At 35.6% G+C, this 27501-nt stretch overlaps 1 protein-coding gene across 5 annotated transcripts in view; it reads right to left on the bottom strand.

The window, feature by feature from the left end:
* PPP1R42 (protein phosphatase 1 regulatory subunit 42) overlaps positions 1-26757 on the bottom strand; it is a 68074-nt gene extending 41317 nt beyond the window's left edge. For 3 of the 5 annotated variants that reach the window (XM_037802963.1, XM_037802960.1, XM_037802964.1), the window contains exons 1-5: positions 26537-26757; positions 16734-16950; positions 14720-14886; positions 7719-7857; positions 5844-5960 (exon numbers count right to left, since the gene is read on the bottom strand). In XM_037802963.1, coding sequence (XP_037658891.1) covers positions 5844-5960; positions 7719-7857; positions 14720-14886; positions 16734-16862 — 552 coding nt within the window. In that variant the 5' untranslated portion in view covers positions 16863-16950; positions 26537-26757. Of the gene's footprint in view, positions 1-5843; positions 5961-7718; positions 7858-14719; positions 14887-16733; positions 16951-23109; positions 23127-25900; positions 25961-26536 lie in introns of those variants that run through there. The other 2 variants (XM_037802961.1, XM_037802962.1) reach the window with 2 other exon arrangements.
* Positions 26758-27501: the final 744 nt, after the last annotated feature.

A 27501-nucleotide genomic window follows, 5' to 3' on the forward strand; every position in this document is an offset into this window, starting at 1 on the left:
AAGTGAGCTCATACAATATTTGTCCATATTAATGTAAACTATGGACCATAATTAATAATATAATTAGATAATATTGTTTTCATCAATTGTAACAAAGGTACCACACTAATGGAAAATATTAATAATTAAAGACTCAACATGATGTCTTTAAGGTTCATCCATGTTTCAGAACTTTATTCCTTTGTATGGCTGAATAATACTCCATTGTAGGAATATACCACATTTTGTTTATCTATTCTTCCATTGTGGATACTTGAATTGCTTCCATCTTTTGGCAGTTGTGATTAACTATGAACATCAGTATGCAAATAACTGTTTTAGTCTCTGCTTTCAAGTTTTTGGGGTGTATACCTCAAAGTGTGATTACTGGATCATATGGTAATTCTATTCTTAAATTTCTAAGGAACTGCCCATTTTCCACAGCAGCTGCACCATTTTACACCACCACCAGCAATGTATGAGGGTTCCTACTTCTCCCCGTCCTTACCAACACTTGTTATTCTCAGTTTTTTTTTAAATAATAGCCATTCTAGTGGGTATGAAATGGTATCCTGTAATTTTGATTTGTATTTTCCCTAACGGCTAATGATATTGACCATCTTTTCATATGCTTATTGTCCATTTTTTGCTTTGGAGAAATGTCTGTTGAAGTCCTTTGCCAATTTTTAAATTGGGTTGTTTGTCTTTTTGTTGTAGTGTTGTATCAGAGACTGTGCTGGTTTGGATGTATTGTGTCCCCCAAAATGCCATGTTCTTTAATCCATTCTTGGGTCAGTCATATTAGTGTTGATTAAGTTGGGATCTTTGGATTGGCTGTTTCCATGCAGATGTTACCCATCCAACTATGGATAATACCTTTGATTAGATTATTTCCATGGAGGTGTGGCCCCCCATTCAGTGTGGGTCTTGATTAGTTTACCTGAGCCCTAGAAGAGCTCAGACAGAAGGAGCTCAGCGCTGCAGCTTAGAGAGACATTTTGAAGATGGCTGTTGAAGGCTGACGCTGACATTTTGGAGAACGCCATTTTGAAACACAACCTAGGAGCAAGCAGATGCCAGCCTCATGCCTTCCGAGCTAACAGAGGTTTTCCGGAGGCCAAAGGCCTTTCTCCAGTGAAGGTATACTCATGTTTATGCCTTGGTTTGGACACTTTTATGGCTGTAGAACTGTAAATTTGTAACTTAATAAATGTGTTGTATTACATTGATTTTCTTGTGTTGAAACACCCTTGCATGCCTAGACTACACCCCACTTGGTCATGGTGCATAATTCTTTTAATGTGCCATTGGATTCAATTTGAAAGCATTTTTTTGAGAATTTTGCATCTATATTCATTAGGAAGATTGGCCTGTAGTTTTCTTTCTTGTAGTACCTTTATCAGGTTTTGATATTAGAGTGATTTTAGCTTCATAGAATGAGTAAGGTAGTGTTCCCTTTTTTCAATTTTTTGGAAAAGTTTGAGCAGGAATGGTGTTAGTTCTTTTTTGGAATATTTGGTAAAATTTCCCTGTGAAACCATCTGGCCTTGGGCTTCTATTTGTAGGAAGGTTTTTGATGACTAACTGAATCTCTTTACTTGGGATTGGTTTGTTGAGATCTTCTGTTTCTTCTTGAGTCAGTCAGTATAGGTTGTTCCTGTGTTTCTAGGAAAAGCCAATCCATTTCTGGTATTTTGCATAACAGCATCATTAGCAAACTGGAACAGAGGCCTTTTTTGATAATCTGGGTTGTTTGTCTTTTTGTTGTTGAGTTGCAGGAGTTCTTTATATATTCTGGATATTAAAGCCTTATCAGATATCTGGTTTCTAAGTATTTTCTCCCATTCTGTATGTTGTCTTTTCATTTTCTTCATAATGTTCTTTGATGCACAAAAGTTTTAAATTTTGATGAGTCTACTTTATCTGTTTTTTTCTTTTGTTCCTTGTGCTTTTGGTGTAAAAATCTAAAAATCCATTGTCTACTACAAATTTCTGAGGTTATGTCTCTATGTTCTCTTGTAAGAGTTATTTATAATATTAGCTCTTATATTTAGGTTGTTGGTCCATTTTGAATTAATTTTTGTATATGGTGAGAGGTAGGGGTTGACATTATTCTTTTGCATATGGATTTCCAGTTGTCCTAGCACCATTTGTTAAGAGACTATTCCTTCATCACTGAATGGACTTGGCAGCCTTGTTGAAAATCAGCTGGCCATAGATGTGTGGATTTCTCTCTGGACTCTCAGTTCTATTCCATTGGTCTATATGTTTTGCCCTATACCAGTACCACCCTTTTAATTACTGTAGCTTTGTAGCAAGCTTTTAAATCAGGAAATGTGAGTCCTCTAACTTTATTCTTCTTTTTAAAGATTATTTTGGCTATTTAGGGCCCCTTGCAATTCAATATGAATTTGAGGATCAGCTTTTCCATTTCTGCAAAAAGGGCTTCTGGAATTTTGATAGGGATTGCATTAAATTTGTAGATCACTTTAGGCAATATTGATAGCTTAACAATATTAAAACTTCCAATCTGTGAACACAGGATGTCTTTTCATTTATCTAGGTATTCTTAATTTCTTTCGGCCATCTTTTGTGTTTATTTCCTATTTAAGTATTTCAGCTCCTTGGTTAAATTTATTACCAAGTATTTTATTCTTTTAGATGCTATTGTAAATGGAACTGTTCTCTTGATTTCCTTTTCCAGTTGTCCTTTGCTGGTGTATAGAAACCCAACTAACTTACGCATGTTTGTCTTGGGTCCTGACACTTTGCTGAATTCATTTTTTAGGCCTAGTAGCTTTCTTGTGTATTCTTTGGGATTTTCTGTAAATAGAATCAAGTCATTTGCGAATAAGGATAATTTGACTTCTTGCTTTCCAATTTGGATGCCTTTTATTTCTTTTTCTTGCCTGATTGCTCTGGTTAGAATTTCTGGTACAATGTTGAATAACAATGGGGACAGTAGGCCTCCTTATCTTGTTCCTGATCTTAGAGGGAAAGCTTTTAATCTTTCACCATTGAATATATTTGCTGTGGCTTTTTCATAAATGCCCTTTATCATGTTAAGAAAGTTCCCTTTTAGTCCTTGTTTTTTGAGTGTTTTTTTCATGAAAGGAAGTTGGATTTTGTCAAATTTCTTTTCTGCACCTTTTGAGATGATCATGTAGTTTTTTTCTTCATTCTGTTAATGTGGTGTATTACACTGATTAATTTTTTAATGTTGAACTATCCTTGCATTCCTGTAATAAATCCCGGTTGGACATGGTGTATAATCCTTTTAATATACTGTTGGTTTTGGTTTGCCAGTATTTTGTTGAGGATTTTTGTGTCTATATTCATAAGGAATATTGGACTCTAATTTTCTTTTCTTGTGCTATTTTTTCTGGCTTTAGTATCAGTATAATGCTGGCCTCATAGAATGAGTTAGGTTTGGAAGAGTTTGAGAAGGATTGGTATTAAATCTGTTTTAAATATTTGGTACAAGTCAGCATTGAAACCATCCAGTCCTGGACTTTGTTGGGGAGTTATTAATTACTGATTCAATTGTAATCATTGTTTTACATCTTTTGAGGTTTTATAGTTCTTCTTGTGCCAGAATAGGTAGTTTGTATGTTTCTAGAAATTTGTCCATTTCACCTATGTTTTCTAATTTGTTGGCATATAGTTGTTCATAGTATCCTCTTATAATCCTTTTTACTTCTGTAAGATTGGTAGTAATATCCCCACTTTCATTCCTGATTTTAATTATTTGGGTCCTCTCTTTTTCCTTGTCAGTCTGGCTAAATGCTTGTTGATTTTGTTGATCTTTTCAAAAACCAGCTTTTTGTTCTGTTGATTCTTTCTGTTGTTTTTCTCTTCTCTATACCACTTATCTCTGTGCTAATATTTACTATTTCTTTCCTTCTACTAACTTTGGGTTTAGTTTGCTCTTCTTATTCTAGTTTCTATAGCTGTGAAGTTAGGTTATTGTTTTGTGATCTGTCTTCTTTTTTAATGTAGGCATTTAGAGTTATACATTCCCTCTGAGCACTTCCTTTGCTGCATCCCATAATTTTTTTAAATTCAGTTTTATTGAGATATATTCACATACCATACGGTCATCCACAGTATATAATCAGCTGTTCACAGTACCATATATTTGTGCATTCATCACCCCAATCAATTTTTGAACATTTTTCTTACTCCAAAAAGAATAAAAATAAGAATAAAAATAAAAGTAAAAAAAGAACACCCAAAGCATTCTGTCCCTCCTATTCCACTCTATTTTTCATTTAGTTTTTGTCCCCATGTTTCTATTCATCTGTGCATACACTGGATAAAGGGTGTGTGAGCCACAAGGATCAGTCACACCATGTAAGCGACATAGTTACGCAGTCATCCTCAAGAATCAAGGCTACTGTGCATCCTATAAATTTTGGTATATTTTGTTTTATTTTCATTTGTCTCAGGATATTTCTTACTTTCCCTTATGATTTCTTCTTTCATCCATTGGTTAAGAGTGTGTTGTTTAGTTTCCACATGTTTGTAAGTATTATGGTTTTCCTTCTGTTTTTGATTCCTAACTTTATTCCATTGTGGTCTGAGAAGATACTTTGTATGATATCAATATTTTAAAATGTATTAAGATTAGATTTGTGGCTTAACATATGATCTATCCTAGAAAATATTCCATGTGCACTTGAGAAGAATGTATATTCTGCTGTTGTTGGATGGAGTGTTTTGTATTTGTCTATTAGGTCTAATTGGCTAATAATGTTGTTCAAGTCCTCTATTTCCTTGTTGATCTTCTGTTTAGATGTTCTATCAATTACTAAAAGAGGTGTATTGAAGTCTCCAACTATTACTATTATGGTCTTTTTATTTTAAACATCCATCCTGATTGTTCAGTGGCATGTTGGATATTTTGAAGAATTGATTTGTATTAGGATACATATATAGTTTATATATCTATATATTGTTTATTTGCATAATTATCTACTTCTTCCAGTCATCATGGGATGAGCCAGCTAATAAGTCTGAATTTGGAAACAGGCCAGGGATAGCTCTTTAGGTTTGGCAGATGGTTGTCTGGTAAGAGTTTTGAAAAGAAGAGCTCTGCTTATGGGAGAAAGGAGCCCATTTTCCTCCTGTGTTCCCCATCTCAAGAAATTATACCACAGCCCATCCCGATGCCAAACCAGAAACTGTGAGTTCATGACAATGAACTCAAGGATGACTGTGTCCAGGAAGTCTTTCCTAGCCTCAGGCTGAGTTAGGGCTACCACAGGGCCAAGGAAAATAGAATCACATTGTAGTCTTACTTGTTGACTGGGAGTTTCTTGAGGCCAGGGACTGTATGTAACCCTGCTTCTTCTGTCTATACTGCTTAGTACAGTGCCTGCCACATATATAGGTACCCAATCCATATTTGAATGAATGAATGCATGAATGAATGACTATGACATGATATGAATAAAACTGGTGAAAATTAGAACAAGTTCAAGATCCAAATAGGAACACCCATAAGAGAGTTCAGTTCTAGTCATAGTTCTTAGAAATTCATTCATTGGAAAATCAGAGCTAAGGGTCAGGTTATCTAGTGTCTAGAGGGAAACTCTGATAGAAAAATAATATAGAGAAGAAAAAACATATTTCCTCTCGAAACTTTTTTCTGTTGGCAAGGGATGGGAGAATGGAGGGGAAAACCAGGTAAGAGGGCAGAAACATGAAAATAAATATATTAAGTAGTAGAGATTCATAAGCTAGTTTTAGAGAAAACCCAGAATAATTTTTAAAGTGATAATTTTATAGCTAATTCAAAACATAAGTATTTTCCAATCACAATGTCATGTAAATATTTTAAAATTAAATTTTCTTTACAGTACCTTCACGTGTAGAAGTTGGTTGTCAACTGCTATGAGCTGATTAAGATTCTCCAATATTTCTAAGTCTCTTATGTCATCAATATTATTATTGCTGATATTCAATATAGAGAGGGATTTCTGTGGGAGAAAAAATTCAGTTAGTCTTAGTAAATCTTCTTGTTAAATACTATGTATAGAAACCAGAAATCCTAGGCTTTCTTGACAAATTAAGATTCATCAGCTCAGGCTGTTTTGCTAGGTAAGAAAATAAAAAGCCATGGAAATTTTGTTTTTATGTCATGATAATTTTCTCAGATGGAACTTTTAGAACCATAAGTAATTGTGATTGAACTTGTTATTTTTGCCTACAGTTCCTCCATAACTCCTATTTTCCTCTTCCAGCATATAAGAGAAATTTATAGGAAAAAATACCTAAGAATCAAGAAGCAAAGAAGTGAAAAGATACCTTAGTAAAGCAAACAAATGAGAAGATAATTTAGAAAAAAAATTATTTTAGTTAAGCAAATTATAATTTTGTGCTAAATATCACTAGAATTTGGGCTTACATAGGAAAAATAGTTTTTATCTTTGCTTTTTTGAATAGGAAACATGATGAAGAATGAAAGAGAATCTGGTTTTTATTCTTATCTCTACCTCTCTATATTGTTTTCTCTTGACAATCCATAATATGTTCAGAAGCCACTTAAAATAATAATCAGCTAATTAACAAGAGGAAGTTTGATATCAGTGGTTAATGAGGACAAACATATACAATGCAGCAACACTGAATCAAAGTCATTTAAAATCTGAGAGCTAGGAGTCTCTACCAAAATGGAGTATACCCACTAAGGCATCCACACTCAACTTAATCTTTAGAGAAGATATTTCCCAATACATTTAGATTTGGAATACAACTAAAAACATGATGTCTTATATTTAGAATTTCAGAATTTGCCTGAATTTGTGCAAAAATCAAGCTAGCAGAGATGTTTTCAGTGGCATTTTGAATAAAACTAGTCGTGCCCCCAGTGAGGTCTAAATGTATCAGCTGAGTTTGAGCTGAGGTTGGTGGCAGTTGAATCTATGGGGGGAATTGAGGGAGCAGAATAGAAAAGTCGCCTACTTCTTTCTCTTCCAATTTAAAGCCCTACTCTTCAATTTTAATCAATTTAGTTCAAAAACCTTCCACCGCTCTCCATTTCTGTGCCCTCTAAAGAAAAACAGGTGAAATCAGTGAAAACGACGATGTTCCACCTGTGACTCCTTATCCAGCTTGAAGCCAGCCTATCCCAGGAAATTCCATGCTAAGGATTTGCAGTTGCCTTGGTGCTGCCCTCTGACTTCTCAGCTCATGGTGGCACCTCCCTGTGGGGTGGCTGGTGGCAGGTGGCTAAGCCTGATGCTCCCAGACTTGCATGGCTCTGATGAGGCAGAACCGTAGATAGTACAGTCCACACTCGAATCAAAATCCAGGGTGAAAACGTCTTACTATTGTCATGGCTGCCTAGGTTGTTTAAAATTCGCCAACTAATTGTGCACTCCTCTTTTATTAGGCTTTTTCCCAAAAATTTTCAGTTGTGAGTCATGATAATCACCAAGGCCCAAATTATGCATGAATTAACATCTGTATTAGAACTTCATAGTTTACATAACCTTTTCACATCCTTCATTTGATCCTTCCAATTACCGTAAGAGGCAGGCATTGTAAAGCCCCTTTCATAAATGCTGAGTCTCTGAGAAATTGTGGGAAAAATTAGCTTTATCCCTCTAATAAACTCTGAAGTGGCCGTATACAGATACAGAATGTGTCCAAACATACCATTCCCGACTTCCTGTACCATGTTAGCATGTTAATCACTATATTCCTTGACAAAAGACTGAAATGTGTGGGCTTACTGCCAAAGAATGAAGAGTTCTGGGATCAAACAGAAGCTTTTCTCCAAGGGGAAGCCTCTGACTCTCAACATGAAGCTCTCTTAGTTCTTCTAATCCTTCTAAACCTTCTATGACAGCAATGTAATTGCCACCCAGATACCTGCAAAACACAGAGATAATTCTAAATAGAAATTTAAAAATGCCATGGTCTCTAAACATGATGAAAACATAAAATCATTGAGTTGTGTTAAATTATATGTGGAGTATGTCCCACTGATACTGAATCAATGAAAGAATCTTCTAAATGTCAATAAATTATATTTATACTAAATTTTGTCTAAGAAATAATTAAAAAAATTTTTTTAAGTGAGAGAATTGAAAGAGTCCTTATGAAGCTATCTGCCCAGTGTTCCTCAAATTTTAGAGAGCGTAAGAATCACTGAGTTATAAGTTTAAAAATGCAGATTTCTGGGTCTAACTCCCAGAGATCCTGATTTGGCGGTCTAGGTGGAACCTAGTAATCTGCATTTTCAATAAGCATTCCCACCCTACCCTCTTCCCCTCATTCTGAGGCTTTTAGTCTACTTTTTGGAAAATACTGACAGTTCTTCCAATTTTAGGAGAGGCCAACTTTTCCCATAATCTGGATCCAATAGTCTTTGTCGTCGAATAATAATCATTATAAGCAGTAAACGACTTTTCTTTTTAGCTTTTTATTTTGAAATAACTCCAAACTTAGAAGAAAGTTGAAAAAATAATTCAAAAGCAATACATACAGCTCCAATATGTACCCCTCACCAAGATACACAGATTTGCCAACTTTTAGCATTTTATGACATTTATTATCTATTATCTAAACATTTGACAGTAGCTTGCATACATCAAGCTTCTCTAACACTTAACACTTCCATATATATATATATACATATAAGTGGTGTTAATTACATTAACAATGTTGTGCTACCATCACCATCATTCATAACCAAAACTTTTCTATCACCCCAAAAAGAAATTCTGTACTGATTAACTTTTTTTTAAAGATAGAATATGTTTAAATGTTATAATGCTATACATGTGGTCTGCAACACATTTATTTTAACTCTTTGTACAAGTGTCATAAATTTGTAGTAGTTCATGCAAGAACTTATTTGTATTTGTAGTGTTAATCAGTGACATACATAACTTTAAACAACCCCTTTCAATCAAATTCACCTACTAAATACCACACTGTTACTTATAATCCCAATAACAAACTACCATCACATCTAACCATTCCCAAACATTTAAGTTCAACCCTGTTAACAATTCTATACATATTAGGCAACCACTCCCTCTTCTCTAGCTTCTGTCTATCTCTAGGTTCCCTATATTCTACATTTTAAGACTCTGATTTTACATTTTCTAGGTAGTTCATACTAGTGAAATCATATAATATCTGTCCTCTTGTGTCTGGCTTATTTCACTAGGCATTATGTACTCAAGGTTCATCCATGTTGTTGCATGCTTCATGACCTCATTCTTTCTTATTGCTGCTTAATATTCCATCGAATGTATACACCACATTTTGTATATCCATTCTTCTGTTGATGGACACTTGGATTGTTTCCATCTGTTGGCAATTGTGAATAATGCCACTACGAACATCGGTATACAAATGTCTGTTCGTGTCCCTGCTTTCAGATCTTCTGGGAAAATACCAAGTAGCAGAATTTCTAGGTCATAGGGCAACTCAATATTTAGTTTTCTAAGGAACCAACAAACTGTCTTTCACAGCAATTGTACCATTTTACATTTCCACCAGCAGTGAATAAGTGTTCCCATTTCTCCACATCCTCTCCAACATTTGTGGTTTCCTGTTTGTTTAATAGTGGCCATTCTTATAAGAGTGAGATGTTATCTCATTGTGATTTTGATTTGCATTTCCCTAATAGCTAATGAAGAGGAACATATTTTCATGTGCTTTTTAGCCATTTGTGTTTCATCTTTGGAAAAATATCTGTTCATATCTTTTGCCCATTTTATAATTGGGTTGTTTGTCCTTTTGCTATTGAGTTGTAGGATTTCTTTATATATGCTGGATATCAAACCCTTATCTATTTATCTCTTCCCATTTATCTATTTTTTATTTTGTTGCTTGTGCTTTGGGTATAAAGTCTAAGAAGCTACCTCCTATTACTAGGTCTTGAAGATGTTTCCCTATATTTTCTTCTAGGAGTTTTATGGTAGTGGCTCTTATATTGAGATCTTTGATCCACTTTGAGTTAATTTTGGTACAGGGTATGAGGTAGGGGTACTCTTTCATTCCTTTGGATATGGACATCCAGTTCTCCCAGCCAGATTTATTGAAAAGACTATTCTGTCCCAGTTCAGGGGATTTGGGGGCCTTGTCAAAAATCAGTTGATCTGAGGATCTTTTTCTGAACTCTCAGTTTGATTCCGTTGATCAGTATGTCTGTCTTTGTGCCAGTACCATGCTGTTTCGACCACTGTGGCTTTATAATAAGCCTTAATGTCAGGAAGTGTAAGTACTCCCACTTCATTCTTCTTTTTTAGGATATTTTTGGCTATTCGAGGCCCCTTTCTCTTCCAAATAAACCTGATAACTAGCTTTTCCAAGTCTTCAAAGTAGGTTGTTGGAATTTTGACTGGTATTGCATTGAATCTGTAGATCAATTGGGTAGCACTGGCATCTTAATGACATTTAGCCTTCCCATCCATGAACACAGAGTGTCTTTCCACCTATTTAGGTCTTCTTTGATTTCCTTTAGCAATGTTTTGTAGTTTTCTGTGTAGAGATCCTTCACATCCTTGGTTACGTTTATTCCTAGATACTTGAATCTTTTAGTGATTGAAATGGAATTTTTTTCTTAATTGCCTCCTCAGTTAGGTCATTAATAGTGTATAGAAACAATTCAGATTTTTGCACAATAATCTTGTATCCCGCCACTTTGCTGAATTTTTTTATTAGCTCAAGCACCTTTGTTGTAGATGTCTCAGGATTTTCTACATATAGGATCATGTCACCTGCAAACAGTTAAAGTTTTACTTCTTCCTTTCCAGTGTGGATGCCTTTTATTTCTTTTTCTTGCCTAATAGCTCTAGCTAGAACTTCTCACACAATGTTGAATAATAGTGGTGACAATGGGCATCCCTGTATCGTTCTTGATCTTATGGGGAAGGCTTTCAGTCTCTCATCATTGAGTGCTATGCTGGCTGTGGGTTTTTCATATATGCCCTTTATCATACTGAAGAAGTTCCCTTCTATTCCTACCTTTTGAAGTGTTTTTATCAGGAAAGGATGCTGAATTTTGTTGAATGCTTTTCAGCATCAATTGAGATAATTGTGATTTTTTTCCCTTTCAATTTGTTAATGTGTTGTATTACATTGATTTTCTTGTGTTGAAACACCCTTGCATGCCTGGACTAAACCCCACTTGGTCATGGTGCATAGTTCTTTTAATGTGCCATTGGATTTGATTTGCAAATATTTTTTGAGAATTTTTGCATCTATATTCATTAGGGAGATTGACCTGTAGTTTTCCTTTCTTGTAGTACCTTTATTAGGTTTTGGTATTGGAGTGATTTTAGCTTCATAGAATGAGTTAGGTAGTGTTTCTTTTTCTTCAATTTTTTGGAAAGTTTGAGCAGGAATGGTGTTAGTTCTTTTTTTGGAATGTTTTGTAAAATCCCCCTGTGAAACCATCTGGCCTTGGGCTTTTATTTGTAGGAAGGTTTTTGATAACTAATTGAATCTGTTTGCTTGTGATTGGTTTGTTGAGCTCTTCTGTTTCTTCTCAAATTAGTCAGTATTGGTTGTCCGTGGGTTTCTAGGAAATTGTCTGTTTCATCTAAGTTGTCTAGTTTGTTGGTATACAGTTGTTCATAGTATCCTCTTATGATTTTTTTATTTCTTCAGGGTCCATGGTAATGATCCCCCTCTCATTTCTGATTTTGTTAATTTGCATCTTCTCTCTTTTTGACTTTGTCAGTCTAGCTGAGGGTGTGTCGATCTTATTGATTGTCTCAAAGAGTCAACTTTTGCTTTTATTGATTTCTTTTTTTTTTGTTCTGCTTTAATCTTTGTTATTTCTTTTCTTCTGCCTGCTTTAGGGTTAGTTTGTGCTCTTGCTCTAGTTTCTCCAGTTGTTCAGTTAGGTTTTTGATTTAGCTCTTTCTTCCTTTTTAATGTAGGTGTTTAGAGCTATAAATTTCCCTCTCAGCACTGTCTTTGCTGGATTCCTTAGGTTTTGATATTTTGTATTCTTATTTTCATTTGTCTCCAGATATTTACTGATTTATCTTGCAGTTTCTTCTTTGACCCACTGATTGTTTAAGAGTATGTTGTTTAGCCTACATATATTTGTGAAATTTCCAGTTCTTTGGTGATTATTGATTTCCAACTTCATTCTGTTTTGGTCAGAGAAAGTGCTTTGAATAATTTCAACCTCTTAAAAATTATTAATACCTGTTTTGTGCCCCAGCATATGATCTATCCTGGAGAATACTAGAGAAGACTGTATATCTGGTGTTTTGGGGTGCAATGGTCTCTCTCTCTCTCTCTCTCTCTATATATATATATATATATATATGTTAGGTCTAATTCATTTATCCTGTTGTTTAGGTTCTCTGTTTCCTTACTGATCATCTGTCTGGTTATTCTACATATGGAAGAGAGTGGTGTATTGAAGTTTTCCACTGTGATGGTAGAAATGTCTATTGCTTCCTTCAGTTTTGCCAGTGTTTGCCTCATGTACTTTGGAGCTCATTGATTGGTTGCATAAACATTTATGATTGTTATTTCCTCTTGGTGGATTGTCCCTTTTATTAATATATGGTGTCCTTCTTTGTGTCTTATGACATCTTTTCATTTAAAGTCTATTTTGTCTGATATTAGTATTGCTAGTCCTGCTTTCTTTTGGTTACTACTCTCATGGAATATCTTTTTCCATCCTTGCACTTTCAACCTATTTGTTTCCTTGGGTGTAAGATGAGTCTCTTGTACACAGCATAAAGATGGATCATATTTTTTAATCCATTCTGCCAGTCTGTGTCTTTTATTGGCATGTTTAATCCATTAACATTCAAAGTTATTACTGTAAAGGCAGTTCTTAAGTCAACATCTTATCCTGTGGTTTTTATTTGTGAGACCTATTTTTTTTCTCTCTATTTTAATCCTTTAAGTTACCCTTACTAATACCTTCAATTCTGTGCCTTCCTCCAGACCTCTCTCTCCTGTTTTTTTTTTCCCCAGCCATCAGAACTCCATTTAGTATTTCTTGCAGGCAGTTCTCTTGTTAACAAATTCTGTCAGCATTCATTTATCTGTGAAAATTTTAAACTCTACCTCACTTTTGCAGGACAGCTTCACTGGATAGAGAATTCTTGACAGGCAATTTTTCTCTTTCAGAAACTTAAGTATGCCATACTACTGCCTTCTCACCTCCATGGTGCCCATTGAGTAGTCAGCACTTAGTCTCGTGTGGCTTCCCTTGTATGTGGTGAATTCCTTTTCTCTTGTTGCTTTCAGGACTCTCTCCTTGTCTTCAGCATTTGACACTCTGATTAGTATGTGTCTCGGGAGTGGGTTTATTTGGATTTATTCTATTTGGAGTTCATGGGGCTTCTTTGATTTGCATATCTATGTCTTTTATAAGGGTTGGGAAGTTTTCCCCAATTATCTTCTCAAATAATATTCCTAGCCCTTTACTCTTCTCCTTCTGCAACACCAATGATTCTTATATTTGTGTGCTTCGTGTTGTCAATCATTTCCCTGAGATCCAATTCAAATTTTTACATCTTTTTTTCACCATTTGTTCTTTTGTGCATTTGATTTCAGTTACTTTGTCCTCTAGTTCACTAATGCTTTCTTCTGCCTCTTCAAATCTGCTGTGGTTTGTCTACTATATTTTTAATTTGATCTACAGTATCTTTCATTTCTGTAAAATCTGCTATTTTTCTGTTTATTCTTTCAAATTCTTCTGTATGTTCTTCTAGTGTCTTCTTGATATCCTTTACATCTTTAGCCAACCCATTTAAGTTATTTAGGAGATTTGTTTGAACATCTTTGATTAGTTGTTCCAAATACTGTGTCTCCTCTGGTTTTTTAATTTGGTCATTTGGCTTGGTCATGTCTTCTTGCGTCTTCATGTGCTTTGTAATTTTTTTGTTGGTTTCTCAGCATTTGATTATCTTGATATGGTTATTTTGAAAGCTGATTTCCCTTACTTGTCTAAGATTTTGTAGTTGCTTGGGTTTGTGTTGAAAGTCTCCTTTGGCACTTGGTTTGTCAGTAATTTCCAGCCAAACCAGGGCTGGGGTCTCATGCAGGAGGCGCAACCTTTTTTTGGAAGTCTGCTAAAGGCTGAGCAGAAAAGCAGTTTGCCAGAATCCACTTTCCCTGTCTTCCCAGCAGATGGCGCTCTTGGGCACCCTTCCCCCAAACACCGCCTCTCCCCAGTCGTGGCAGCCCACTGGGCAGGAACCAGACAAGGCAACAAAGCAGTTAAGACCGCAAGTCTCGTCTGTGCTGGAAGCCACCAGCTCCCGGGTTGGGGAGTGGGACTGTGCACCTTGGCTGAGGCTAAATGACTTTTAAAAATCAAATCTGCATGAACATTTTCAACTTGGTGACCCTGCCCTTTTGAGACATACGATCCTGAAAGGCACGGAACTCATCTGGGTTCTCTGGGAAACTGTTTTGCCAGTTGAGCCTATGTGAGGATATTTTACGTGTCCCTACAAACCATTAAGAGAACTCAACCCCTGTGAAAGAAAAGTTTTTTGGGTTTAATAAAGCACAAATTGTTAAGTATTACATGGGAAACACTTTATTGTACTAATAATAGTACAAGAGAATAAGAACTGAGGTCTGTCTCCCAAAACCTATTTGAGAATAAAGCTGGATTTCATATTCAATTATGTTTTTAGAACTTAATGCAGAAAAGGGAAATGCTTCTATGCATGAACTAAAAGTACTGTAATGATGACAAAAGTTTACAATACTTAAAAATAAAATCACTTACAATTTTTCCAGTTTCTTTAATGATCTGAGGTTCTCTATACATGAAATACAATTGTTTTGTAGATACAGGTGTGTCAGATTTTTGGCAAAATTCAAGTTTGTAATTTGACTAATACGATTATCATACAAATATAAAACACTGAGATTTTTACAAAGAGAGAGGTCTTCCTAAAAGAAACAAAAAGAGATCACATTTAATTTCTCCTGAAAACGCAGAAGTTTGTTTTAAAGAAAAGTTTTTTACTTGATCACTCTGCAAATTTCCTTAAGGTTAGTATAAAAAGAACAGTATTTTATTCTTGGCACAGTCAAAATAAGACTTGAACAATTACAAATTAGTTCTAGGCTTTAGTATTCAGTAATTATATCCATAAAACTGTGTTTGTAAGAAAGGTTTTTCCCAGTGCAAACTATTCTCCTTGGAAGTAATTAGGCTTCTTTGGAAGTTGTAGCAAGTAACAAATTATTGCTCCAATATTATAAATCGGGGCTTAATTATTCTGTAGGATTGGAAATAAACTGTTGCGGTTAATACTACTGAAAAACTGCAGTCATCCCCATGTTCAAGAATGTGGGTTAATAAAGAAACTATGATGTTATTTGAAAAAGGAATACCATACACCCTTAAGAAATGCTAGGATTATAGGTTTTTTTTAATTTTGTAGAAATGAGACACCAATTACTTTTGCAATAAGGACATAATTAAAAGTGTTTTTAAAAGGCTGTCCTTCAGCCCATGGTTGTAGAGTCAGCCTAGAGTAAGAGGACAAGAGGTTAGAGTGAAGTTCTGTTAAAAAATACCTCAGCCTTCATTAACTCAACAAGATCTTTTAAAATACAACAACATCTTAGGAACTTAAGTTTACAAGTTATTCATACCCTAGTGTGAATTACTCCAGCAGTTTGCTTTTCAGCTAGCCAAAGTCATCCACACCTAAGGTGTACTGATGGATGTGAGGACAAAAAGAGTGTTAAATAGGGATCTTGGGAGAAATGCAGACTGTATAGGGTATGATGAAGTGGAGAGCTCTGGACAAACGGAGGAACACGAGAGTTTGGGCAATTGGACTCATGAAATGAAGAATCACAGGAAACTGGAAAGGGACATAGAGTGAGAGGTAGGTTAGGTCTCTGCAAAAAAAAAAAAATCACCAAAAAACAAAAATTGAGCATTTTGTAATTGGGGCTTTGGTATTTTTCATATATTCATTCAGTATTTATTACACATTTAATATGTCAGGTGCTGTATTGAATGGGTAATTTAGAGTGATGTGAACAAAACTGACATGATCCTGCCCTCATGAGGCATACAGTCAACCCCGTTTCCTAGAAAATTTATATCATCTAAGTCTTTAGCATTGTATTGTATTGTAGACAATGACTACCAATACATATGGCCTAAAAGGGTTATAGCAGCCTTTAAAGTTTCCAAAATTAAAGCCAAGAATTAGCTTAGCACTGAGAAAATGTAGTTTCAGAGTATACCCAAGTAAACATAATCTTAACTAATAAATTGATCCAGTATAACATACATTTATATCATCAGTTTAATTATGTGCAAAAAAAGATTTTTTAAACTTTCAAAATATGGTACTCACATAGGTTAATTATTAGCATTTCGATATGTAAAAAATATACTGCATTTATATCCCAAGGATCTGGAATAATTTACCAAAGTAATTATCTTTGAAATTATTTTCCAAAGTACACTTTTGTGTGCTGCACTATAGAATATTTTGGAGGAACAGTATCATATATATTTTACATATATATATTTAAAAATCACAATAGCATATTATATGGACTTAATTTTAACAACAGTTTAACAGCACATGTAGGAATCTAAGATGAAAACACAATATAAAGCTTACTAATCAAAATTTTAAAAATATATAGATACATCAACTTAGTAAGTATAATAAAAATAGTTACTAAAAAGGTAATGCCCTCACACCAATTTATAAATTTTACATTGTTAATTATATAAAAAAGGGAAATAAATTCTGAGTTCTTACAATTCCATCTATATTTTTATCTGAAAAATTTATATGAGTTATTTTCTTCAGGTGCTGTGAAATAGTTTCTTCTTTCCGGGCTTTAAAACTGCTGTTTTTGGCAATTAGATCCACGGTCAGATGAACCATAATTCCTCTATAAATCAAACTCTCAGCAATAGCTCTGTTCTGATATCATGTCAAAAAGTAGATTTAGGTATTGTTTATGCCCAACTTTCTAAAAATTAAAGAAAAAAAAAGATATTATGATACCTCATAGCACCTTAGGAAAAACTATTTTGACTTACTCTTTTTCTTATATAAAACTTTTTAAATGAACTATTTTACACAATAGTTTATAGATATTTTTAGGGACACCTAGGTAATTTCTAAGTTTATTGTCTTAACTCTTTATAAAAGATTTAAAACACCAAAATTAATTAAATTCACAATACTCATTAATTTTTACTTTGAAATCTTTTCCTCTTCTTGAGTAATAATGAACTGTTATTATGGGGCATCTTTTTTTATTTTTTTATTTTATTTTATTTTGAAATAAATTCAAAGTTATAGGAACAGTTGCAAAAACAATACTAACCCCATATAAAGAATTCCATCATACCCTGCCCCCCCCGATAGCTCAATCCACCAACCTTAACATGTTGTCACATTGCTATTTCTTTCCTTCCCTCCCTATCTATCATCCATCATCTATTGCTCTGTCTTCTGAACATATGAGACCTAGCTGCACACATCCTTGAACATACACTATAATTCACGTATACACTTCCCATGGACAAGAACATTCTTTTATGCAATCCCATTAAGCACAGCTAAGAAGTACAACAGGTTCAACAATGATACAAAGCTTACATTCTATATTTCCTTTACCTTATGTCTCAACTGTGTCCCTTGGAGCCACCTGTCCTCTATCCTCTAATTCCATCCAAGTTCATCCTTGGCATTCAATCATCTATTTAGGCTGTCTTTTTTTTTTTTTTTTTTAGTTGTGGGAACCTATATACAGCCTAAATCTTCCCATTCCACCCCCTCCCTAGCCTTCCATTAGTGGGATTAATCGCCTTTAGAATGTTGTAATGCTCTTTCCCACCATCCATTACTAGAAATTTCCCTTCACCTCAAACAGCAACTCCACCCTCATTTCTTAACTCCCCATTGCTCCTTCCCCCATTTCTCTTAACCCAAACTCTACAATTCATCTCTATGTTTACATTCTCTGATAGTTTCTTTGTATTTGCTGTGGGAGTTAAAATTAACCTCTTAAAGCCATATCAATCTTGTTTTTCTTTGATACCACCTCCACTTCAATAGGACACATAAACTATGTTCCTATACTCCTCCATTCCCCTACCTTTGTATAGTTGTCTAAAATTACATATTTTACATTGAGTTCAAAACCACTGATTTGTCATTAGGGTTTGTGTAATTTATATCATGTAGGAAGTAAATAGTGGAGTTACAGTTCAAAAATTATTGACTTCTATTTGTATTTCACTGTGGCCGGAGAACGTGCCCTGAGTATATTCAATTTTTTTTTTTTTTTTTTTTTTTTTTTTTAATTTCTTGAGGCTTGTTTTATGTCCCAGCTTATGGTCCCTTCTGGAGAAAGATCCGTGATCGCTAGAGAAAAATGAGTGTCCTGGTGCTTTGGGATGTAAGGTACTATATATTTCTGTTAAAATTCTCTATCTCTTTCTTCTTTCTGTTGTTTCTCTGTTGGTAGGGTTCCCTTTAGAATCTGAAGTAGGGCAGGTCTTTTATTGGCAAAGTCTCTCAGGATTTGTTTGTCTGAGAAAAATTTAAGCTCTCCCTCGAATTTGAAGGAGAGTTTTGCTGGATGAAGTATTCTTGGTTGGAAATTTTTCTCTCTTAGTATTTTAAATATGTCATGCCACTGCCTTCTCATCTCCATGGTGGCCACTGAGTAGTCACAACTTAGTCTTATGTTGTTTCCTTTGTATGTGGTGAATTGCTTTTCTCTTGCTGCTTTCAGAACTTGCTCCTTCTCTTCAGTATTTGACAGTCTGATCAGAATATGTCTTGGAGTGGGTTTATTTGGATTTATTCTATTTGGAGTTCGCTGGGCATTTATGCTTTTTGTATTTATATTTTGTAGAAGGTTGGGGAAGTTTTCCCCAACAATTTCTTTGAATATTCTTTCTAAACCTTTACCCTTCTCTTCCCCTTCTGGACACCAATGAGTCTTAAGTTTGGACGTTTTATTTTATCTATCGTTTCCCTGAGATCCATTTCGATTTTTTTAAATTTTTTTCTCCATTCTTTCTTTTGTCCTTTCATTTTCTGTTCTGTGGACTTCTAGGACACTGAGATGTTGTTCAGCTTCCTCTAGTCTTGTATTGTGATTATGCAGAGTCTTTTTAATTTGGCCAACAGTTTCTTTTATTTCCATAAGATCTTCTATTTTTTTATTTAGCCTTGCAATGTCTTCTTTATGCTCTTCTAGGGTCTTCTTTATGTAGCTTATATCCTGGGCCATGGTCTTCTTGATGTCCTTTAAATCCTTTGCCATGCTTTCGTTCCTCGATGTGTTTCTTTAATTAGTTCTGCGAGGAACTTTGTTTCTTCAGATAACTTGATTTGTGTGTTTGGAGTTGGATTCTCCATATCATCTGGTTTTATCATATGCATTGAGATTTTCTGTTGTTTTTGGCCTCTTGGCATTTGCTCTGCTCGACAGGATTCTTTTAATTTGTAAAAAAAAAACCTACCTAATTTTTCAGAAACACTGTTTGGTGACATACACTTTCTCTAACTAACCAGCAGATGGCGTCTGTGAGTCACCTACACCTCTCAAGTCAGTTCTCCACTTGTCCCCGCCGTGAGTGGGGAAATGATTCTTGTGGGGTCCAGCCAGAGAACTCAGCCTGGGTGTGTTGCTGGAGCTGTCCACTCTGAATGCGGGGCACTTGTATGGGTGGTCAGGGAGGAAGGACAGCCTCAATATCCAAATCCCCCCGGTTCCCGGAGATTCAAGGCCGCCGCAAGAGACCAAGCCTTCATTTCATTTCAGCCCCAGCCCCTGCCCCTCTCTCTTGATGTCTCACAAACCAGCAGACTTGGTGTAGTGTCTCTGGGATCTCTGAGCAGGTCCCTCTGCCCAGCCGCGCTCCTCCAGGACCACTGCTGAGAAAATGCCATGCTACGTCACCAGTGCGCGCCGTCCCTCAAGGGAAGCCCCGGCCGCCAGGCCGAGCTGGCTCGCTTTCAGCCTGATGCAAAAATGGCCAAACGGGGCGTCTCCACACCCTCCTCCTCACACAGTTCCTCCTTCCCAGCTCCGGGACAACTGGCGGGGCTCTGGGCTGTGGGCATGGCCCCAGGCAGGGGTTTATCCAGCCCTCCCGGGAGCGAGCTGCTACCCGCGGGGGTTCTTTCGGCTTCTGGCTCTCCACTCCGTTCCCCCGGTGTGGGGCATCTTTTAAAGAAATATTCTTAGAGTAAAAAAATATCTCAAAGATTATCATCCAATGTTATCATTTCATACATAAAGAAAATAAGGCTCAGAAATTTGTCTCAAACCAGTGAGCTGAGAATGGGATCAGGTCTCCTGGCTCCTGTTTCCGTAATACCCATGGCTACCTTATTTCCGAAATCCCCAAATCAGAACACCTGGTATAAAAACCTTGGGTGTGTATGTAGGGCAATGTGCAAAGTACTGAAAAATGGAGCTGGCCTACAATTTTATTATGTACAGTAACCACATCTGCAATCCTCAAAGGGGAGCATAATGCAGTGTTCAAATTCTGGCTCTTTGCTCATGTTTGGGCAATCTTGGACATATTACCTCAGCTTCTTTACCTATTAAATAAGGGTAATAGTGGTACCTACTTCCAAGGAATATTGTGACGATCACATGAGATAAGCTTGCATAGACTGCTCCACACAGTGCTCTGGGTTGTACATCGGTTAATAAATGTTTACTGTCGTCATTGTCATTCAGCTATTGCTATGCTCACAGATAAGGTTATCTTCACTGTTTCATCTGAACATATCAGGGCGGTTAAATAGGGAAAACATCCTAATAATAAAATGTGGCTTTATGTAAGATCTGTTTGTTGTTCATAAGTTTGAGATAACCAATTTTTTAATCACCCAGAAAACCTAGCTATTTGATTGATGAATATCCCACAGTTCCCCCACTTGTACTTTATATTATTTCATTTAAAATATCACCAACATTCCAGTTTTAAAATTGAGTATTATTATTCCAATGTATCTGGAATTTCACCAACTGAACACTTTAATTTATGCAGTATTCTGGACATGAAAAGCAATGTTTAGAAGGAACAACTGAATTCAGGAGGAGAGAAATTAAACTTGCATCCTCACCCATTGTCATATAATTACCCAGCTGTGTGATTATAAGTAGCCCACAATAAAATCTTTGAAGATATGAAATGTATCATCAGACTCTTCAGAATCCTAGATATAATCTACAGAGTAAAATTATAAAATCTTCATACATGCTTCTGAAATTTGCATGTATTCATGATTGTTTTTATAACCAAATGGTAAAAGCTTATTATTTACTTTTCGGACCACATTTCAAATATGACATATTAACAATATTCTGAACAAAGTTTATAATTTAATAAAAACCTTCCTTAATTTTGTATTAAAATTATTTCATAAAATAGTTCACAATAAATGTGTAAAGAATAATATAATACCTATGGTTCCAGAGCTCAGCTTAAAATATCAAACATTACAAATACAGCTTTAAAAAATACCTATACTTCTCTTTCTCTCCACTCTTTAAATTTAGGGTTTCTCATCCCTATTCATGTCTTTATACTTTTACTACAGATGTATGTATGTCTACAATATATAATATTGTTTCTCACATTTTTACATCATAAAAAGTATCATTCAGTTTCCAATTTACTTTTCAGTTTAATTTTTTTAGGTGTGTTTGAGAGTCATCTAGGTTGATGTGTGTAGCTCTAGAATATTTGCACTGCTGTGTAATATTCCACCATAAGAAATTCATTTATCCTTTCTTCTGATGATAAACATTTGGGTGTTTCATTATTTTTGCTTTTACAAACAATGCTATTATTATTCTTGTCTATGTCATATTTAGCACATGTGCAAGATGTTCTTTAGGGTTTAAAACTAGGACTGACTACTTCCGGGTAGTACATTTTCAACATTTCTAGATATCACCCAATTGTTCTTCAAAAACATTTTATGAATATAGACTCCCACCAGCAGGAAAATAGTTCCCATCGCTCTATAATCCAGACTACACCACTGCCAACACTTGATATTGCCAGTCTTTAACTTTGAAAATCTGATGGGTGAAAAGATATCTCAATGTGCTTTTAATTTGCCATTCCCTGATTACTAGAGTGATTAAGGGTCTTTTCCTGTTTATTGGCCCTGTTGAATTTTCTCTTCTTTTAACTGCTGTTTCTTACATTTTCCCCAGTTTTGCACTGGGTTTTTTTTTATAACTAATTTTTAGGATAAACACCCATTTATATCAGATACAAATATTTCTTTGAGTATATGCGATGCAAATATCTTTTCCCAAACTGTGGCTTGGCTTTTCTTTTTTTGTTTGCTTCTTAATTTTTTTTTTTTTTATTAGAGCAGTTGTTTGTTTTTAATGGTGTCATAAAAAAAAAGAAGCTTTAATTTTTTAAATGTAGTTGAATATGTTATTTTTTTTGTTTGTGTTATGCTTTTTATGGATTTTTAAATAACTCCTTCCTAACCCTAATTTCAAGAGAAAGACCTGTATTTTCTTCTAAATGTACTGAAGTTTTGCTTTGCACATTTTAATCTTTAATCTATCTAGAATTGATTAATATGTAAGGAATGAGATGGGGTTTCAATTTTATTTTTTACCTTATGGAGAGTCAATTATACAAACACCATATGCATGATTCTTTTCTCTTCCATTCGTTTACGTATTTGTCCCTAGGTCAACACTGTCTTAATTACTACAGCTTAATAATATCTGTCTACCTTGTTTATCCTTGGCCTTTAACTCTTTCGTATAAATTTTAAAATGAACTAGTCATGTTCCATGAACAATCCTTTAGAAATTTTGTTAGGTATTGCATTGAATTTATAAACAATTTGTGAAACACTGACATCTCTCTAATGTTGAGTCTTCTCTTCCATTTTTTTCATCAATAAGTATTATAACTTTATTAAAATAAAAAGAATGTTCAAAATAATGCAACCAAAGGAATAATATCCTTTGTCCAATACTGTAATAATGCAGAAATAGTGCATTTTTCTAAAGCATGTTTTAACCTTCATTTAGTTCATACTAAAATATAATAAGCTTTAAATAGCTCAAATAATATCATTCAGCAGTTTAAACTGTAAACAGCCTGTTTACCTGTTTAGAGAACATTGTGGTAATATACCTCCATTAGTGAGCACCTTCTCTTTTGGGCTTATCTGTACAAGATAAATAAATTAAAGCATGTGAAAATATGCACACAAGCTGTGGGTCTCACTGGATGGAACTGAAGCAGTGGAGCAGCCACTTGTGAGAGTTTTAAAAGCAGAAAGATGCTGATCTGACCTCTGGAATTAAGACATACTGTGCTATTGGTCAGAAGTGTTCTTTGGTTGTGCTTCTTTAATGACTTCCAATAGTTTTATAATTTTCTTCATTAAGGCCATGCATACATATATTTATAGTGATTGTTAGGGACCATATTTTTATTGATATTGTAAAAGTAGTTTTTTAAGGAATTACATTTTTCTGTTTTTAGCTAGTATACAGAAATGCAATATTTAAATTTGTTTATCTTTAGTAATATTGCTAATGACTCATAATAATTCTAGGAATTTGTGGAGTCTCTTGAGATTTCCAATGAGATAATGAGATGATAAGTCAATAAGTTTATTACTTTATAATTCTTATATCTTTTTGCTTTTCTTTTTATTGTTTTACTGTGGGGGATAAACTTCTAGTACACAGTTGAATAGAACTGATGGGATCACATTACTGATCTCAAAGGAAATTCCTGCAACATTTTACTTCTTAAGTATGATGTTTGCTGTGATTTTTTTTAATAGACAGCCATTTTTAGGTTAAGGAAGTTATTTTCTATTCCTAGATAATAAAAGGTTTTATTTTTATTTTTTTTTTAATCATGAATGGGTGTTTACTCTTATGAAATGCTTTTATGTGTATTAGAAGATGTGGTGAAATACATTAATAGATTTTCTAATGCTAAAATTTTTATATTCAAGTGATAATCCAAACTTAGAGTAGCATATATATATAAACGAATGAAGTTTGCTGATATTTTATTTAGGATTTTTGCATCTATGCTTAGGAAGGAGATTGGCCAGTAATTTTCTTTCTTGGTTTTGGTATCAAGGTACACTAACTTCATGAAATCAGCTGGGGAATATTCCCACTTTTTCTTCCCTGAATGTATGGTTGAAATCTTCTGTAAAACCATCTGGGCCTGCTAGGTTCTTTTTCCAGTGAGGAGCGGTTTGGGGAGGAAAAATGTTAAACTACTCTTTTGGTTTCTTTAATGCTTATAGGTCTAATCATATTTTCTATTTCTTCTCAGGTTTTGGGAACTTGTTTTTTAATAGTAACTGAATCTTCTTAAGTTTTAATTTTGTTGACATAAACTTCCTTTATTATATAATATTCTTGTTTTTTTCAACCTCTGCTGTTGCTATGATAGTTTCCTTTTTCATTCCTAGTATTATTTATTTTGCTTATTCTCCTTTTTTTCCTTGATCAGTCTTGCCAGTTTTATCTTGAACAAGCTTGTCTGTTTTATTAGCTCATTCAAAGAGAACCAAGTTTAGCTGTGTTGACCATCTCTATTTTTGTTTCAATTTCATTAATTTCTGCTTTTATCTCTTTAAAATTTCTTGTTTTCAGGCTTATTTTGTTCTGTTTCTAAAGTCTAAGTGTGGATGTGCTTCATTAATTTTCAGTCTTTCTTTTCTAATATAAATATTTGAGGTTAGAATCCTCTAAGTACTGTAGTGCTTCAGCTGATTCTACAAGATGTGATTTTTTTTATTATAGATCAGTTCTTATTATTTTCTAATATCCATGTATTATTTCTTTGACCCATATTTAACAAAAAATTTAGAACTTTTTTCTGGAAATGCCAAATATCTTTTTTACACAGGTAATTGTGGTGAAAATACATTTTAAAGAGGTTAAATAATGATTTCTGAAGTGCTATATATTTTTTTGAATAATAACTTGACACTGATCATAAACTGAACAGTATCAGTGTTTCTTAAGCTGGAGTCTTCAGAACTAATCAGGGTGGTTCTCAAGTTCTCTCTTAAACTTTAAAAGTCTTGTATGTTCACTGAATAACATTTTATGTTGTTTTGTTTGTACTGGCTTCAGTTTATGTGTTTATCATACCCGCACTTGTTTTGCTTTCTGGTTGCATGGCCTTAGCAGTGGGTTGGCCATGCCATCATTGGTGGAGCAAGGTGGCTGCCACCTCCACTGCTGCTACAGACCAAGTTCTCTGGGGCCCTTGAGCCTCCTACACAGGCACTTCACCTCTCATCTTCGACCCCAGGGCTTCCCACTTGCAGCAGAGGCAGAAGCCTTTGGTACACAGGTGTTCTTCATGAGCAACCTGTAGTATGAGAAGGGTGATGCACTGTGGGGGAAACTTTGACCAATAGGAGACAGGAGCCACGAATCCCCCTTCTTTTCCCCATGGCCTCCTGGGTCACAGTCTCAAAAGGCCCCTCTGAAAACATGCTGTAGACTTCTCAGTTATACTCTTTTATATTTGTTCTCCCTCGATCTCTGTTTTGTTCCCTTTTACCCTTACTCCTGTTTCTTTTGGATTGCAACTCAAAAAAAAAAAAAAAGTGTTATTACATGAGTTTTTGCTTCAGGCTGTTTTCTAATAAGGGCTAAAACAGAAGTTTTCGATCATCTAAATGTTTATAGATGACTAAACTATAGATGAATCCTGTCTCTGGGTTTGAGTATACAAATTTAAGTTTGTGTAGAAGTAAATTTAAGTATCTCAGATGATGAGGAAAGGAAAGAGGCAGGCATAATATGTAAACAGACCTCATCAGAAAGCTTTTCAGAAGCTTGAATGTGGAAGGGAAGAGAACTGAATTAACCCACTACACACTATAAGAGACTTGATAACTCAGAGTACCTGCATTGCAGCAGTCAGATCCACAAAGGAGGATTTAGTTTCATCAAAACACCATTTACCTAGTTAAAATAATATTGGTATTTTAGTTTTATTGGTTTAGAGAGGTTATAAATTTCAGGAGTTTAAACTGTGCCTGGTTTGGATTTGAATACACTTTAGGACGTCATAATAAAAATAATAATGTTGACACTAGCCCTTGATTTTCTTTTAAAGGTGGTTTATTCTTTTCTAAAGTTTGAGAAACTGATTTTCTGTAATTCTTTCCCACCAGATAGCTATGTTATCTTGGAGCGCTACTCGTCAGCATATTTCTGTTTCGCCAGATCTTCCTTAACGGTGACCATTGGGTACAGCTTAGAGCTGCTTCACAGGCGCTCTCGGGGCTCCTACAAGCCAGATGAGGGGGTCAAGATTTCCCAAAGTTTCTACTTTTTGCCTTAGGGGAGCCCCAGGCGCAGTGGCTTCTAGGTGCTCTAAATCGCCTCCCCTTCTATATCCTTGCTCCCGCCCCCAGGCTTTTCCCTCTTTTAAACTCCGATCCGAGCCCACCGCCGCCACCACCCACTCCCTCAGCTCCGCGGCTTCCCGTCACCCATGTCATGCTCCTTTAGAGGTGTTTCCCAAGCCTTGACCTACCCGAATCCATTTGTTAAACATCTAAACTTCCAGACCGTTTTCCTGGAAATTCTAGTTCAGTGTCTAGAGATGTCCAGGGTTCTGCATTTTAACAAGTGCCCCTGGAAAGTCTTACAAGCAGGCAAGTTTCAGACACACGGCTCTAGGGTTTTCTAGACCCCCACGCGTCTTGCCTGAGGGCGTCTCGCTGCTCCAGCGACGTGCCAGGTCAGTAGCTCCAGTTTGGTAAGTTCCGCGAGTACCAGGTTCCTCTGCAGCGCGGGTGCGGTTGCCGGGCAACCAGACGCTTTCGGTCGGGTCAGGCTAGCGGGAAATCTCGCGGTGTCGCGGGAAGCTCACGCCTGGGGCTCCTATCTTCTGTTCTCTCTGTGACGCGGCGGTCCGGGTTGGTTGGCAGTCAGTAGCAGACTCCCAGTGAGTGGACGCAGGGTAGCTTGCAGAGCCCGTAAGGCATCGGTTACTTTACCGTTTTAGTGGGCCAGGCGGTCGGTAGTACAGTTTTTGGCAGGGCACTATTTTCTCCGACTGGATTATCCTGCCTTCAGTTTTGAGCTCTTCAGCGGGCAATAGCCATCTCTTCCCATTAACAGACCAGAAAAGGAATGGTCTAAATCGAAGTACAGAGAATATCAGCTCTTTCCTTTGATAAAATACAAACTTCTTTAGTGACATTCAAGGCCCTTCATTATGAGCAACCTAACCACTTGCCGTTTGTTCTCTACACTCCGCTATTCCAATCTCTTGGTACTGTGCCAAATACGCAGTATTTCTTTTAAAATATTTCCCGTCCATTCTCTGTCCCTCAGGGTAGCAATAGCATACACTTTATTCTCTCTTTAATTCGTATTTTCCCTTTTAGGATTCAACAACCCAACCCAGAATTAGCGCATCCTTTCTGAAGCCTTCCTAGGGCAACCCGTCTGTTAAAAGATGCCCCTTTCTACCCCCAAAACAACTTGGCTGCA

Source organism: Choloepus didactylus, chromosome 14, assembly GCF_015220235.1.
Source record: "Choloepus didactylus isolate mChoDid1 chromosome 14, mChoDid1.pri, whole genome shotgun sequence".
Lineage (NCBI taxonomy): Eukaryota > Metazoa > Chordata > Mammalia > Pilosa > Megalonychidae > Choloepus > Choloepus didactylus.